Source organism: Siphateles boraxobius, unplaced genomic scaffold, assembly GCF_051911475.1.
Source record: "Siphateles boraxobius isolate OS27281-9 unplaced genomic scaffold, OSU_SipBor_1 1, whole genome shotgun sequence".
NCBI lineage: Eukaryota > Metazoa > Chordata > Actinopteri > Cypriniformes > Leuciscidae > Siphateles > Siphateles boraxobius.
Genome location: NW_027508699.1, coordinates 17,838,938 through 17,854,974, shown reverse-complemented (window position 1 = coordinate 17,854,974; position 16,037 = coordinate 17,838,938). Strand labels below are relative to the sequence as shown.

The window sequence follows — 16,037 nt, the reverse complement described above, 5'->3', positions numbered from 1 at the left end:
GGATTGTTAATGTAAATGAACCAGTTTAAAAAGGAACGACTCACTGATTTAAGTTTCAGTTGAGAAGTCCCTGTGCATTCTTAAAATTAATATTTAAATGCTCTTCCTTATGTTTTCCATTCATTACATTTTTTAGCTGTATTTAGTGTAAATTAACCGTTACCATAATTGTAACCATGATCAGGATTCAATCAAAAGCTTTATTGCTTAAAATATAAATAGTTTTAAATTATATAAATTGTTAATAACATATTTTAAAAGATATTGTCCTCTTAAATTCTTGTAGTCTAAACTAACTTCAAAAGAATGCAAAAAGAGGTTTAAATGTGCTATTACTATTAGAGATATACTTAACAAAATTGAATACTTGGCATGCCTTACTTATACTTAAACTTCTGACTAAGACATACTTTAGAAAAGTAAGAGTATACTTCAAAGTGAAGTATAGTTTCATAAACTGAAATGTGGGCTAGAAGTATATAGTCAGTAAACTAATACTATAACATAATTTCACTTACATGACAGTTCACATTATATGTAGTTGCAATACAATTTCTAAACTAGCTGTGTATTCTAATTTTACCACTATTACACTTAAAGAACACTTAAGTATACTTTTATAAACTAAAATAAGTTTTAAAATAGTATACTTACAAATACGTATACTACTAATACATTGATTTTAATATACTTACTACATAAAGTATGCTTGGAAAAAATGATTGACCTGCTTAAGTTTAGTTTATAAAATTAAATTTAGGTGTGCTTCTTTTTGTAAGGGTGGTGTGAATGTAGTTCAACTACTTTACATTATGAGTAGCTAGCTTGGCAAGTTACAGATTTAATGTAGAATCCCCAACACTAATAATATATATAGTCATTTGTGCTGCTTGCTAACTAAATGCATCATCACTGTTACTGTTATTTTCTATAATTAAGTTCTGGGATTTACAGCAGATAGATACAGCATTTATGCCACAAACATGAATGATACCTCAATTCATGAGTCTCATTTCAAAGTCTTTTCTAATCTGACTTTCAGCTAACAATCGCAAACAACAACAACAAAAAAGGTTATGTTTAATCTTAAAACAGTGTTAACAACAGTTTAATTTTACTCGGTTTAGGTGGTTAACTCTCCTCTCACCTAGTATGTAAAGCATTAAGGTGTGAAGAGCCTTTTTCAGTTGTGTGACGAAATAGAAAATTATTGCACACAGCTTCGTGCTCTGCAGAGGCTGTGTAACCGCTAAGCAACAAGTACGCAGGAAGAGAGCTTTGCAATTCTGAATATTATTAGTGTATCACCATGACCACCAAAGAAAAACAGTAGTAAACTGAAGAGAGCAGAGCAGCTCTGATTAGCCTCACTACTGTAATATGTGTTTAAGGTTGACTTTGGGTGGGTGTACAGAGAATTAGTCAGACCACATTCAGTATTTTCATGAGTAAATAGAAATTCTGTAGGAATTAATAAGTCATTAATTTGATCAAACAGACTGCAAACACAAACAACGCAAAACTAAAGTGCCCTCAGAGACTGAGGTAGTGCTGATCTGTTACCATGGTTCTGATGACGAATGCAGTCGTTCAGGACCGAGACAAAGCGGGCCCGCTTCTCCTCCTGCTGGAAACAGAAGTACGAGTCCCGTCTGTAAGGCAGTCTCAGGTACACAGGAAGAGGACCGGGAACCGCCACCACAGGAACGGAGGGCTCTTCCTTAGAACCTGAACAACACACAAAGGCCGCATCCAAAATCGCATACTTCCCTACTATATAGTGTGCAAAAACAGTATGTGACAAAAGAAGTATGTCCAAATTCACAGTATACATAAAAGAGTAGGCAAAAAGTACCCGGATGACCTAATACTTCCGACGAGATTCTGAAGTGTGCGTACAATGGACACTTTACTATCCCATGAGGCCACGGGAGAGGATTTGTGAATGCCAGTGTTCACATGATAATGACAACATGGTGAATTTAGCATGTAATTTATACTACACACCTTCATACTAAACAGAACAAACTTTCAAAATAAGTACCTACTCAAGAGAGTATGCAATTTCTGCCGCCGCCGAACACTTATTCCAACAGGATGAGAGAGATCAGGATGTAAACAAGAGAAACACTCACCATTAAGGTCGGGAAAGGCCTTGTCTATGACAGCAGTGTATTGTTCCTCTGAGGTCAATACAGCGCCTCCTGTTGGCAGGAGTTTGTGGCGTGCAGGGGTTCCCTTTGTATACGACTGGATGCATACAATATAACAGAATCATGAGCATGTTCTATCAAAAAAGGCAGCTTTTACATGTCGATGATGGAAGATAACATTTACAGACCTCTTGGCTATCATGTAGCTCTAGGCTATAGTCAGCACGGACCACAACAAATCTCTCTTTCCACTTTCTGTTGTCATCAAAGTAAAGCATGCTGTCCTTGTACAGGACTTCGGAAGCCTGCGGAGGATCCTTGAAGAGAAACGTATTAGAATCAGTGAGAGTAAGACTCTGTAACATCATGAATCAGATAAAACTGACATCATAAGTGATAGCACAATAAAATCACACCCTAAATTGATGTTGTCATGATAAGATGGTTATGCTCTCACCTTCTGTTTGAGGAGCTGGGCCTGTCCTGCTCTGTGCTGCTCCACCTCATCCTTCAGATGGCAAAAGAAGGCAACACAGCTTTGCCTTCTGAAATGAGGACTGAAGTTCTTCAGCTCAGCCTCTGTCCGGCCTACACACATATGAAATATCAGATTACCCTTGAGAAAAGAAGTGCCATTAACTGTATTGAATGAGCACTTGCAGCGTACTTCAAACATGTACATGCAGATAATACAATATTAAAGAAATAAAAGGCCTTAAAAGGGCTTAGTTCACTTTCATGCCTGTTTCTTAAAGAGTCTCTGTGGTGAAAATCAAGTTTTTAATGTTGTTTATATGTCTATGTGGTGTTTTTTTAATAAGCATTGAGACAAACCATGTGCAAATTCATAAGTGATTGCCGAGTTTCTTACATCACAAACTACCTTGTAACCAATCCCGTCACGAGGGGGGCGGGCTTTAGCATATCATGAACTATTCTCTGAAGCAGAGGAGTCTCAAGATTAGGTCTCAAGGTTATCCTGGTATATTTTTATGTACATTTAGCAATATATGTTTATGATGTCTATTACGATGTTACGTCGAACTATATGCCTTTCTCCACTGGAGTTCTGAGTTGTTCATAGCGTTTCTAAGGATACTGATTTTTAGAAGGCAAACTGAGATTGCAAAACGGAACATGGTTCATGTAACAACACATTATTAGCTGTTTGATAACAGTTGGTAAGGGTTGATAAAGGCTAATCATATATATTACCATTATGTGTCCGACGTTGCAAACAGCTATACCATTGTGCAGTGTTTACTTGAGTAGAGTGGGCTGAGTGGTTCTCTGAGCTGGTGTGAGTGAGAAGAGGCGGGTCTATTTAGCACATTCATCTTACTGTTCTCGACTCTGAGGGAGTTGACAGACTGTGACTTATTCCAGAAGACTGAGCCATCTTTACCACTTCACTGCCAAAACAACATGGCACAGAGTGCAGGCTTGAGTCCATTTCAGCATTATTCCACTGTGCAACCTAAATTCAAAACTTTATTTGCAACAGCTCTCTCTTGGGCTTGGATCCCAGTTTCCAAGATTTTAAGGGAAAATATCCTTTGATTTTACTTGGAAATATTATTTTCTGCCAAGGACTAAATAGTACAGCTTATCTGGATGGAGTTCTGCTCAGCCCCTGGAAGTGTCTGAATAATGTGTAATTTACAGTGCTCATTAGACACGCTATATTAACCATTAAAAGAGCTTTACAAAACAGTGTCTGATACAATTTATAAAATGACAGAATACTACTGACTTGTGGTCCACTTATGGTATAAAAAAAGCCATGTTTGAACCAGAAACTGATTCAGAAGAAGAAAATGAAGAGCTAATTATACAGGCTTGTCTACAATTCGACGAGTCAGAATGGTAACGCGCCTTATGTATCGCTGGCTACAACGTCAGGCACATAACGTGAACATATGATTAGCCTTTTGCTTGACAACGGTATTAAACAGCTAATAATGTGTTGCTAATGTTACACAAACTATGTTCCCATTCGCCATCTCAGAGTCAGACAGCTACCTTATAAAAATCAGCATCCTTACGCTTTGGACATCATATTAAGTCAATGGAAAAAGACATAAAGATAATCATACCATCGTAAAATACATCATATACACATAATTCACCCTTTATACCATGATTGTTCCTGTCTCTGTTTTCTTGCTCACTGTGTTAAAATGGCCACAGAGCCAGAGGTTAAATATTCCATGAATTCAGTTCTGTCTCGAAGCAGTTTCATAAGTAACAAAGATACACAGGAGGACAACAAGGATATTCTGTCTTTCTTGGAACGACAATTCCTGGGTTAAAAGGGAGTGAAGCTGGATATAAAATTATACAAAAATTATAATTAATTCCTACTTTTCAATCTCACCACCCATTAGTATGTAAACTGAATACAAATATAACGAGCTTCGATGACTGATGATCCGAAAATAATTTATCGAAAAGAACCGCTGAATATCAGTAAACAAATCAAATGTAGCCTATATGAAATATGTTACTGTGTTCTTATAGTTAAAAAGTACTTGATACAAAGTTAGCTTTAAACAGATTTCTCTTTATTATTTTCCGCCCTCAAGGGAGTTTTCCTTGTTATTATAGTATTTGGATTCAGGGACTTTGGAGTAAAAGTTGTTTCTAAAGGTGCTAGACAAATAAAATTGGACTTAACTAGCCGAATTTAATAAAGTGAGAGAACAGACAGCGGCATGACGAGGGCAGGGAGATGAGATAGTGGTTTCCGGTGACACACAAACACACTTGTGCTAAGAGCATGACCGTTGTAACTCCTGGAGAACTCCGCTAATTCTTCTTTCTAGACATGGAAGTTATAAAGCAACACACATCACAACACCTCTCTAACATGTCACTTTGTACAGTTAGTACTACAGTAATAGTGCTGCAACAGTGCACTTGGCATTTTAATATTGTACCAGACTGTCCAAATTCACTGAATCTTATACAGGCTAGAAACATGAAGAGGTACAAGAGAGCAAAAGTGCATCCAATGAGGACCAATCTAGTACACATCCCAGGAAGTCCTCACAGAAAACACCAACCTCTGCAGGTTTTTAAATACACACGTTTATGTTTGTACTCGGCATCCTTTCATCGGACTGCTAGTGGACTGAGATATCAAACAGCTTGTGATGATGCAATCTCTGTATGGCATGTGGTCTTTCTTGGTAATTGGTGCAATTAAATATAATCTAATGTAATTGCAGGATGCATTGATGCAGATACATCCTCAACTTGTCAAGGAAACAGAGAAACGGCTGGAATAGTATTGAGGTTTATATATTTATAGCCTACTGCTCAAAGATTTGGGGTCGGTAATATTTTTAATATTGTTCTCGCCATGCCTGCATTTATTTGATCAACAATACAGTTAAAACAGTAATATTGCAAAATATGACTACAAATTAAAAGAACTGTTTTCCATTTGAGTTTATTTTAAAATGTCATTTATTTTTGTGATAGCAAAGCTGTATTTTCAGCATCATTACTCCAGTCTTCAGTGTCACATGATCCTACAGAATTCATTACAATAATAAGCTGATTTGCTGCTCAAGAAACATTTCTTATTACTATTAATGCTGAAAAGTTGTGCTGCTTAATATTTTTGTGGAAATAACAACAAATATTTTTTTATGATTATTTGATTAATAGAAAGCTAAACAGAATGGCGTTTATTTAAAACATAAACATTTGTAACATTATAAATCTCTTATAACTGTGATGACTAATTTAATGTCCTTGCTGAATAAAAGTATTCATTTCTTGAAAAAAACTAAAAACTCTGAGACCCCAAACTATATTTCTTACTGTCAAAACAGACAAAAACAACAGATAAGGGGGCAGATGGTCAGTGTTAAACAGAATTTGAAATGTATTGTGTTCGATGATGAGTTAAGCAGATCTGTGGATCTCCCTGGGCAATTCATAAAAACAGTGTTTTCTCAACTGTTTTGCATTCAGCAGAATGGCTATGTGCACATCTGTACTATAACTTTGGTCTTAAACTTCCCTTCATCTCCCCACTCACAAACAGGGTTTTAAATAGCCCCCATCTCCAGTTTCTCCCTTATCATGATATCCTGACAGAGGATGGTGTCTGGGACTTCAGTTTTGTTGTTTTATATGTCCCTTGCCCTTCACCTTGTGTGTTCCTTTGATGCCGGAAAGAGCAGGAAGAAAGTAAGGCAAGTGTAACCCACTCTTATGTCAAATCTTTTTTGGACAACAAAAACTTTGATCTGAAACAACATATCAAACACACAATCATGTGACCTCAAGCTTAGTGAGAAAACCTCAAAGCATCGACACTGCTTTTGCTTGCACAATTCTTTACAAAGTCGAAACGTAGAATAAAGGATCTGTCATATTTGTTATTTGTGAAGTGAAGTCATTTCCTGCAAACACAAGTGCAGCTAACTTCCGAGGCAGCTGTGAAATACAGCGAAAGGTTCAGTACAGAGGTTACACCTCAGATGATTTAAACTACCGTCTGAAACTGAAAAAGGAAAGAATAGCGATTTCCATTCTCTATCTACAGATGTCACAGTGAAACTGGAAAAAGTTTTTCTTTATGGACATATTTCAGAATGTCCTGCATTTCATAGCCGACAGCCTGAAATGCTGCCAATACATAACATTTATGTAGCAGAATAACCAAAACATAAAAACACAGAAACATGCAGAATTTACAGTATAAGCAAACTGAGTGTTTGCTTCGAACTGCTGCTTCCTCTGTGCAACATTTTCAGGACCAGGTTCTCAGCTGAAAATATAGTTTTAAATAGGTACCTGAATTTGTTTAAGTTTAAAGGTGTTGGGAATATTTCTACAACTCTTAAAAATAAAGATTCTTTATTGGCATTGATGGTTCCATGAAGAACCTTTAACATCCATTGAAGCTTTCCATTGCACAACTGGCAAAAAGGTTATTTAGATTTTTAAAATGTATAATATATATATATATATATATATATATATATATATATATATATATATATATTTATTTATTTATTAAGGACTGACCACTGAAAGGTTCTTTGGGGAACCCAATGGCATTGCTGCGAAAAACCCCTCTTGAAACCTTTATTTTTAAAAGTGAGTGTGCAGCTCAAATTGCTTGCAAAACAATTTTAGAGAGCCAACTAATTACACTTTATTGTCTTGTTTTACTGCTCTTTACAATGTTTTACTGGGAACACCACTTGTCTAACTCTTGCTGAAGTATCAGAGCAGAGTTATAAGTCCAGTGGTTTGGATGACCAGCTGAGAGCCTGCTTTTCCCATCACCTCTTGGCCTGCAGAAGAGATCTAAAGCATGAAACGCCCAATGGGGGAGACAGCTCCATGACAAACATATCAGATTGTAACGCTCTCTTTCCCTCTCCACTGTCCTTCCAGTCCAAACTAAAAAAATAGTGAAGGGGGTGGATTGGAATCCACTGCTGCTTCAATGTATATGTAATGATTGATTATAATTAAGGTATTAATCAATATTTTCCTTCTAAATATCAAATGAGTTGAATGACTTCTCTGGAGATTTTACTTTATTTATATAAGTTACCATTGTGATTACTGAAATGTTCTTTTCATGTATTCTTTAATGTCTGTATTTGATATCTGAATGCAGTGCTTGCTTATATAACCCAGCTTCCAGAAATGAAATAGGGACTTGTTTTGTGTTTGAGAAAGGTCTTCAATGTGTTTAAACATATAGGGGTCATTGAAGCCAATAGTTAAAGGGGCCATTTCTTTGTTAAAGCCTTTCTTTCCAGTTAGACTAAAGTTTAGCTATCTTTGAGAGAAAGAACGCATTATCTTGATGTTTTGAGAGGACTCTCCTGTTTATAGTGAGAGCCTGGCCAAATCCAACCTTGGAAAAGCTGTGTGTCGGTGTGTGTGTTAGTCTTCTTGGTTACAGGTTAAGGAACCACTGGCATTATTGGACATTGACTGAGTTGTTGTTCTGGACATGCTGGCGCCCAGCAACCCAAATCTGCGACCTGGAAGGTCATGACGTGCCTAACTTCAGCTGCATAATCGATGGAGATACGCTTCAGTCTATATGTATATGTGTGGAAAATTACTGTGTTTATCTATTTCATAGCCAATGAGAATCATTCATCCTGTAAGCAATGACGTAGCTTAGACCTTGGAAATGGTATAACTGCTGTGATCTTTGTAACTGTAAGGGGGGCGGCCTACGAACTCCTGTGCGAGTATTGAAGCTGACTTCTGCTGATGAAACTGCAAACTATCTTCAGTAAATATTTTCTTTAATTTTTTATAATTCTGACTCTGGGTCTTCATTCTTCATATCTGGTTCTGGGTCTTTAACTGTACACCCCTTACAGTTTGGTGGAGGATGCGGCGGGCAATCATTCCGTGGTGACATCTCTGGCAAATCAACACACAAGGTAGTAAGCTTTTATTAATTGTTAGGGCTGTCTGACTGGAAGAGATTTTGAAGGAGAGCTGGAGAGCCTTCACTCCGATGAGGCGAGTGAAGGAGTAAGTAGCCTTCACTCCGATGAGGCGAGTGAAGGAGTAAGTTGTAGGCCTACTGCTGAAAGGATAAGAAGTCGCTGAGAGCGTCGTTAAGGATAACGGCAGCAGACAGCGCAAGCGAAGCGTGCTCTGTGTGGGCCCCGCTGGGCATTAATGGTGTAGCACCACCCCAGCAGAGTACGTCCCTGGACGGGAGGTCCAGTGGCACCGTAAACCTGCTCAATCTCTTCCATCTCAGATAGGGGATCCCCGAATTTAGTGAATCAGGCAGTTAGGGATACTAACAAAAGTAGGGTTGTTTGCCAGGGATGCATCAGGAACGATCCCGAGAGAGAAAAAAAAAAAAAAAAAAGTTGTGCCCCAAATTGGCATGGACCAGTATATGTAACTGTGATTTTGGAGTATACTCTGCAGTTTCATCACGGAGAAGCCAAGCTGTGTTGTTCAAAGATCGCCGCCTCCATTTCTGCAATGACTTCAGGTGAGTTTGAACTGTTATTAAGATATGGCAGACAAACTGAGTGACTTGATCAGTAACCTGAACAGTCCTGAAACTAATAGTGAGACAGAAAAGAGCGAACGCTGTAAGCAACTGTGCTCTGAAGCCCTCACTTCAGAGAAATTTGCAGAAATTATTAAGTAAATGGTTGTCTTGATAAGTTTTGCTTCTGTTTGGAAATTTAAACAACAACTTGACTGGCTACAAACAAACAAAGAAACTGAAAAATTAAAATGTTTAGCCTTGTATTGCTTACGATGATTACAAAAAGCAAGTATATTAAATTATGGGTCGAAGATCATTTCCTTGGACAAGTGTGACTAAAGTTAAACAGACACTTTGTGAAAACAACTTAGAATATTTTGCAGCTTATGAAAATTAATGTTCTGCCAATAATAATGATGAAGTTTATGATTCGGCTATTGTGATTGAACCCGCCACTGGTGGACTGTAAAAGAATACAGAGAACTGCTTATCAGCTCGGTTTGCATTCCTGTTTGGGACACACTGCTTCAAGGGTGTGCAGTAAGTTGGAGCCGGGAGTGTTTTAATGGTGGTCATCAGGACCATTTAATACGTAACTGTAAATGCCCACCGAGAAGGTGTTTAAAATGTGATAAAATGACAACACATTTTTGGTAATAATATTGGTTTGAAAGTAGATCAGTGTTTAAATGACGACAGTGACATTTTTCGTCTGAGAAATAAGAGATAAAAAGGTCAAAAGATTGAAGTCTTAAAGTGAATCCTTTTGAAGAAAATATCTATAATAGTAATTTCTATAATAGTAATTTTTATAAGTGAATTGATGAATACAGGTTGATGTAAAATGAATGACTCCAACAGATGTGAGTTGCAAAATATATCAAAGTAACTAAAAGGATGATTGTGTTGTAATTAAACATTTTAAAAAGGTTTTAGATGATATAGAGAGACTAATCTCACAGATGATTTACAATAACTGCAAAAGTATCACAAGCAGAGAATGCTTGCCTCGTCAAACTTATAGTGTGAATCCTAATTGGATATTGATAAACTCCAAGATAAAACTAAAGTCAAATATTAAACTATGGTTGAGAACTTGACAATTAAAATTGAGATTGAGAAATATGAAACGTTATTGAGAACTAGAATAATTATTTTTATGTAAGAACAAATAAGCAGAAGTAGTAGGCTACTGAATTAACAGTTGCTAAATGTAAAATGTGTTGAAAGGCATTTGATTAAACAAACAGCTTGAAAAGTTGACCATGAAAGAGCTAGAAGCTGATGTTTTGCTTTCAAAAGATAAGTCGGCTATTGGCTGTAATGAAACAGTTCGCTTATCTAAATCTGATGTGTGCTGTGGCTGAAACAGCCAGTGCGACAGAGACTCAATCTGAGTGGAAATTTGTAATGTCTAGATTCCCTGACGTGGGCAAAAGACAACTGTAAAACTATGTTTATTTGAAAACACATGTAATTTCTGGCAAAGATGCCTTAAGCTGGGCTAGAGTTAAAAGATGGTAGATAAAGTCTAATGTTAAAAGTTTTATGACAATGCAGTGTACCAGTCCTGAATGCCTCAGAGTCTCTCTCTCATTCAATGTCAGCTAAAAGCTGTTATCTGAGCCTGTGTCATAAGTGAAAATAAGTTATTGATAGTAAAGCACAGTGTTTCAGTTGAAAACCAGAGACACAGAGATGTTAAAAGAAATCATTGCCATTCAGAGGGCAATTTGTATTTAAATGTTAAAAATGTTTTAAATGTAAAACTGAATGACTTTAAAGAAGTCTTTAAAATAATAATACAGACCTTAAACGATAGAGGTGACATTTTGATTAGCGTATTTTAGGACCAGTAACAACTTTGTCTCATTTTAGTCTCCACCATTCAGGACCGATGGCTCCGGCTACAGATGAAGTACACTGAATGTACGGTTGTGATCTAAATTCACTGAGTATAGTCTAAGTAGCTAAGTTGCTGCTTTTAAGATAGTTAATTGATTTAAGTGATTAAATACTGTTCTTATTAACCTGTCTCCCTGTGAACACTATTAGGCAATCGGAATGGCTCTGGTGACTCTTGAACGTGCCTTTCCTAAGCTCCAGAAAACAGCTGAGTTCTGTTGAAGAAAACTGATTGTATTGGGAATGAGCGGTCACCAGTGTGTACGTGTGTACGAGTGGCTACTCAATGACGGGATGATCTTCCTGGCCAGGGGACAGCCTAACGCAGGGGGTCACGAACACTGGGCACCTCCGGATGCAGGTGTTATTTGTGAGAAAGGTATGAGAGTTGAGCGCTGATTACTGGAGGCCACCGGGGTCAGCAGAGCATTGAGAGGTGAGATGGGCTGTGAGAAGTTACGGCAGTCTGACCCAGAAATGTGAGTTCCTCTATACCACTCACCAGAAACCGCATTGATTGTATGGCTTGTTTTTCATTGTGACAAGTGTCTGCAACTATGCCAGGGGACGACACCCTGAAGAGAAGAAAATTAGAGATAAAGAGATAACGGGAGAGGGCTTTCAGGAGCCAGCTGATTCCATGAGGTGATTGCCATTATTTGCTGCGGAGACAGTAACAAAACTTAATTATATGAGGGACATGATGTTGGTTGCCATATGGGCAAGTAAAATGTATAGAAGAGTTGATTTTGAACTAATATGTCTATAACATAGTTTTAACTCTTGAAGGTCGTTAGACATGGTGGTGGCTAAAGATGAAGACAGCTTTTGATTTAAGAAAAGTCTGGATAACAAAGGTGAATGGTCAAAGATTATTGTAACGAATTTAATATTACATTTTATATAAGTTACAGTCTTAGAAATTTGTTTATAGTGAGAGAGACTGCTTGAGCGGAGGAAGGGATGGTAACTGTGTCTGTCTTTCTGTCATCGGCCTGCTAGAGCAAGCTGAAGCAAAATAATGATAATGAAACAAAACAACCCAGCTGACCTTGTTAAATTCTAATGAATAATGAACAGGCATGGTTTGAAACTGGTTAAGAGACCATGTAAAATTAGGTAAAAGCTACAGTAAAATGTGAAGTTTAAAATCTTACTTAAAATTTAAATCTTTTTAGAGATGATATAATGAAAAGCGAACATTGAAGATGAACAGTTAAAATATGTGTCTAATATGTGTGTGTGTGATGGTGACTGCACTCTATGTCTTGTATGTGTTAGTTTGGGGTACGAATACTGCGTCTGAATAGTGTGTATATTGTGTCATTAACCTCTGGAATGAGGGTTTTATCATTACAGATGGGTTAAGGCAAATGACAAGTTTTAAGGAAGCTAATAGTTTTAAGTCAATCTGATGAAAAGACAATGCAGAACATGGGACGAGCTTTAATTGGAGTGGTTCTCCAGCTCTGTCTGCTATTGGTAATTATGAATGCTTTTGTCATTTATGATATTGAACTGAATTACTCTCTGGATTAGTATTTTATATAAATTGGAATTGTAAAGAAGATTGCCGTCCATTCTGGGGTAAAACTCTTGTCTAAATTCAACTGAGGGTCTAAATTTAAATAGACAACTAGGTGGGATCATAAGGATAAACGTAGGAAAAAAAAAATATATATATATATATAGACTTGACGGCAGAGAGACAAAGTGACACATTGGCTAAGTCACTATCCAAATTATCCAGAGTGAGCTCCCTCATTTTTATTGAAAGGCCGGAGGGCGAACAAAGGAGGAGTGAATATAACTTCTAAAAAGAAAAGGTTTTATTTCCCAATCCATTAAATGTATGTATGAAATTAGATGTCTAAGAAAACTACAATTTAATAAAGGTAAAAAGAGAAAGCAGCTATATGGCTGTGGGCTGGGATCTGAGTAACATAATATTTTGGTTTCTGTAAAACTGTACAGATAAGTGGAACTGAGACAAATACTGTGAGAAGTAGTTATAATGAAAATAAAGTTGAAGTTAATGATAAGAAAACAAGAGTATTGAAGAATTAATAAAATACCATGATTTCCCTAACGAGGGAACTTTAAGTGTCACTAGGCTGACAGTGGTGAGAGACTCGGATGCAGAAGGAACTGGCATGTAGGGCAAGATGGAAGAAATATAGTAGAAAAAAAAAATGTGTATGTTATGAAAATACAATTTCTGATAGAATTTATGGAAGTCAAATTAAGTTTAAATGGTATGGAAAAGTGAGTTTCAAAATAAAAACAATAAGACATTGTATGATTGACAGGGATTCAAGTGATATAAGGATAAGGAATGAACAAAAGCTTTATTAAGCAGAATGGGGAACGATCCTATATTTTAGTGGTAAAATAATGACTGAAATGATGATGTGAATTTGTTTTATTTTATTTCTATTTTTGAAACAAACAAAAAAGGGTATAAGATGTTATACAATTAAAATGGTACATGCTATGTGACTGTAAACTGAAGGATGATTTCAGTAAAGACTTAAAGTGCTTACATCGATTATTATGGGCCTTAATTATTAATATTTTATTTGTTTGTTGTTTATTTTTAGTTAGACAACCATTGTGCTTTGAACCTAAAGGGTCTATAAAAGGGGTAGTGAAAATAATGGATTAACCATCCAACTTTGTTTATAATAAAAGGAATTGGAAATTATAAAAACTAGTGCATATATCCTGGTATTTATGATTAAATATGTACTTGTATTGTATCAGTTAATTTGATGATGAAACCAAATTAGCCAAGATGAATAATAGCTGTGTAAGACATGGAAAGACAGCTATGTCCAAAGGTTCTGGAGATCAATATTGTAGTATGTGGGATATGTTGTTGATATTAATTCATTGAAGGAAAAAGATATTGTTTGTTTTATAAAAATTAACCTGACAGAGGAGCATGGGTCAGAAACCTAACATTTTGAAGCAGCCTCTTTATGGATAGACCAGATGTGGTGTTTAGGACTCCACATTGGTCTAAAACGGGGGACTGAAGGGGGTGGATTGGAATCCACTGCTGCTTCAATGTATATGTAATGATTGATTATAATTAAGGTATTAATCAATATTTTTCCTTCTAAATATCAAATGAGTTGAATGACTTCTCTGGAGATTTTACTTTATTTATATAAGTTAACATTGTGATTACTGAAATGTTCTTTCATGTATTCTTTAATGTCTGTATTTGATATCTGAATGCAGTGCTTGCTTATATAACCCAGCTTCCAGAAATGAAATAGGGACTTGTTTTGTGTTTGAGAAAGGTCTTCAATGTGTTTAAACATATAGGGGTCATTGAAGCCAATAGTTTAAGGGACCATTTCTTTGTTAAAGCCTTTCTTTCCAGTTAGACTAAAGTTTAGCTATCTTTGAGAGAAAGAACGCATTATCTTGATGTTTTGAGAGGACTCTCCTGTTTATAGTGAGAGCCTGGCCAAATCCAACCTTGGAAAAGCTGTGTGTCGGTGTGTGTGTTAGTCTTCTTGGTTACAGGTTAAGGAACCACTGGCATTATTGGACATTGACTGAGTTGTTGTTCTGGACATGCTGGCGCCCAGCACCCCAAATCTGCGACCTGGAAGGTCATGACGTGCCTAACTTCAGCTGCATAATCGATGGAGATACGCTTCAGTCTATATGTATATGTGTGGAAAATTACTGTGTTTATCTATTTCATAGCCAATGAGAATCATTCATCCTGTAAGCAATGACGTAGCTTAGACCTTGGAAATGGTATAACTGCTGTGATCTTTGTAACTGTAAGGGGGGCGGCCTACGAACTCCTGTGCGAGTATTGAAGCTGACTTCTGCTGATGAAACTGCAAACTATCTTCAGTAAATATTTTCTTTAATTTTTTATAATTCTGACTCTGGGTCTTCATTCTTCATATCTGGTTCTGGGTCTTTAACTGTACACCCCTTACAATAGCGTGTGGTTCAGCAGAAGTGAGAAGTTCTTGGAGGAGCTACATTATTCTGTCAGTGTGGGCTTATGAGGAGTTTGTTTTAGTCCTTAAAAGTTTTGAATCCAAACTGTAATGTGCCAAGCTGATCACTCAGTAAGACAGACAAGTCTGAGGCCACAGTGAAAACCTGAGATACAAAATCTGATTTAAACATGGAAATATATAAAGGACGATAAATATACAAGATGCTCTTTGGATCATCTCAAATCACGCTGGAGAACATTATCATCAGTCACACAAACTTTGTGAGTTCATGCAGCTTGAGGTCTGCTATCTCGAAGCAAATGAGAGACATTCCAAAAAATTTCAACTCAACTTTTTACTCAAATTGAGTATGAGTATAAATTAAAATGATTGTTAAATTTGGGCTCAACTGTATGAAGAGCAGAGGTGGTGTCCGCTTAACGTCCATAAGCCAAAACAATAAGGTGTTGAGGTTAAGACCTTTAACATTACTGTCAGTTCAGAATAAGACATGGTAGAGTGACACATATATCAGTTTTGCTTTAGTGTGTATGTCAGTGTGTGACTAGAATCATGAATCTGTAAAGGTTTGGGTCGGAGGCTTTGAGCTGTTCTCTTCTGGAGGTTTGGGACGTCGTCCCGGAATGAAGCTCATCATTCCTCCCTTTAGAATCAGTCTGATTCTCTGACTGATACTCCTCTCAACAGCAGAAACACACCCAGAGACACGCTTTTTTCGAAACCTCTTAACATCTTGTCCAAGTTTGATTCTGTTTCTGCATACATGAATGATACCTCAAAACATTTGTCTTGTTGAGCAGAGGTGTGCTATTATGTTTCATTTACATTGAAGGAGGGACCTGAGCCAGAATGCCATAAAGACTTGGGCTCTTTTGACTTGGACCAATAACCACCCAGAAAACCCTAGCAATCACCTACAAAACCTTAGCATATAGCAAGGCCCTATAATACCTTGAATACCCTAAAAAACAC

General features: G+C 36.8%; 1 protein-coding gene across 1 annotated transcript in view; it reads right to left on the bottom strand.

Moving 5' to 3' along the window:
* Positions 1 to 16,037, bottom strand: part of niban1b (niban apoptosis regulator 1b) — a 28,779-nt gene that overhangs the window by 9,007 nt on the left and 3,735 nt on the right. Inside the window, exons 2-5 of the mRNA XM_077225809.1 lie at positions 2,611 to 2,741; positions 2,342 to 2,470; positions 2,136 to 2,250; positions 1,564 to 1,728 (exon numbers count right to left, since the gene is read on the bottom strand). Coding sequence (XP_077081924.1) covers positions 1,564 to 1,728; positions 2,136 to 2,250; positions 2,342 to 2,470; positions 2,611 to 2,741 — 540 coding nt within the window. The remainder of the gene's footprint in view (positions 1 to 1,563; positions 1,729 to 2,135; positions 2,251 to 2,341; positions 2,471 to 2,610; positions 2,742 to 16,037) is intronic.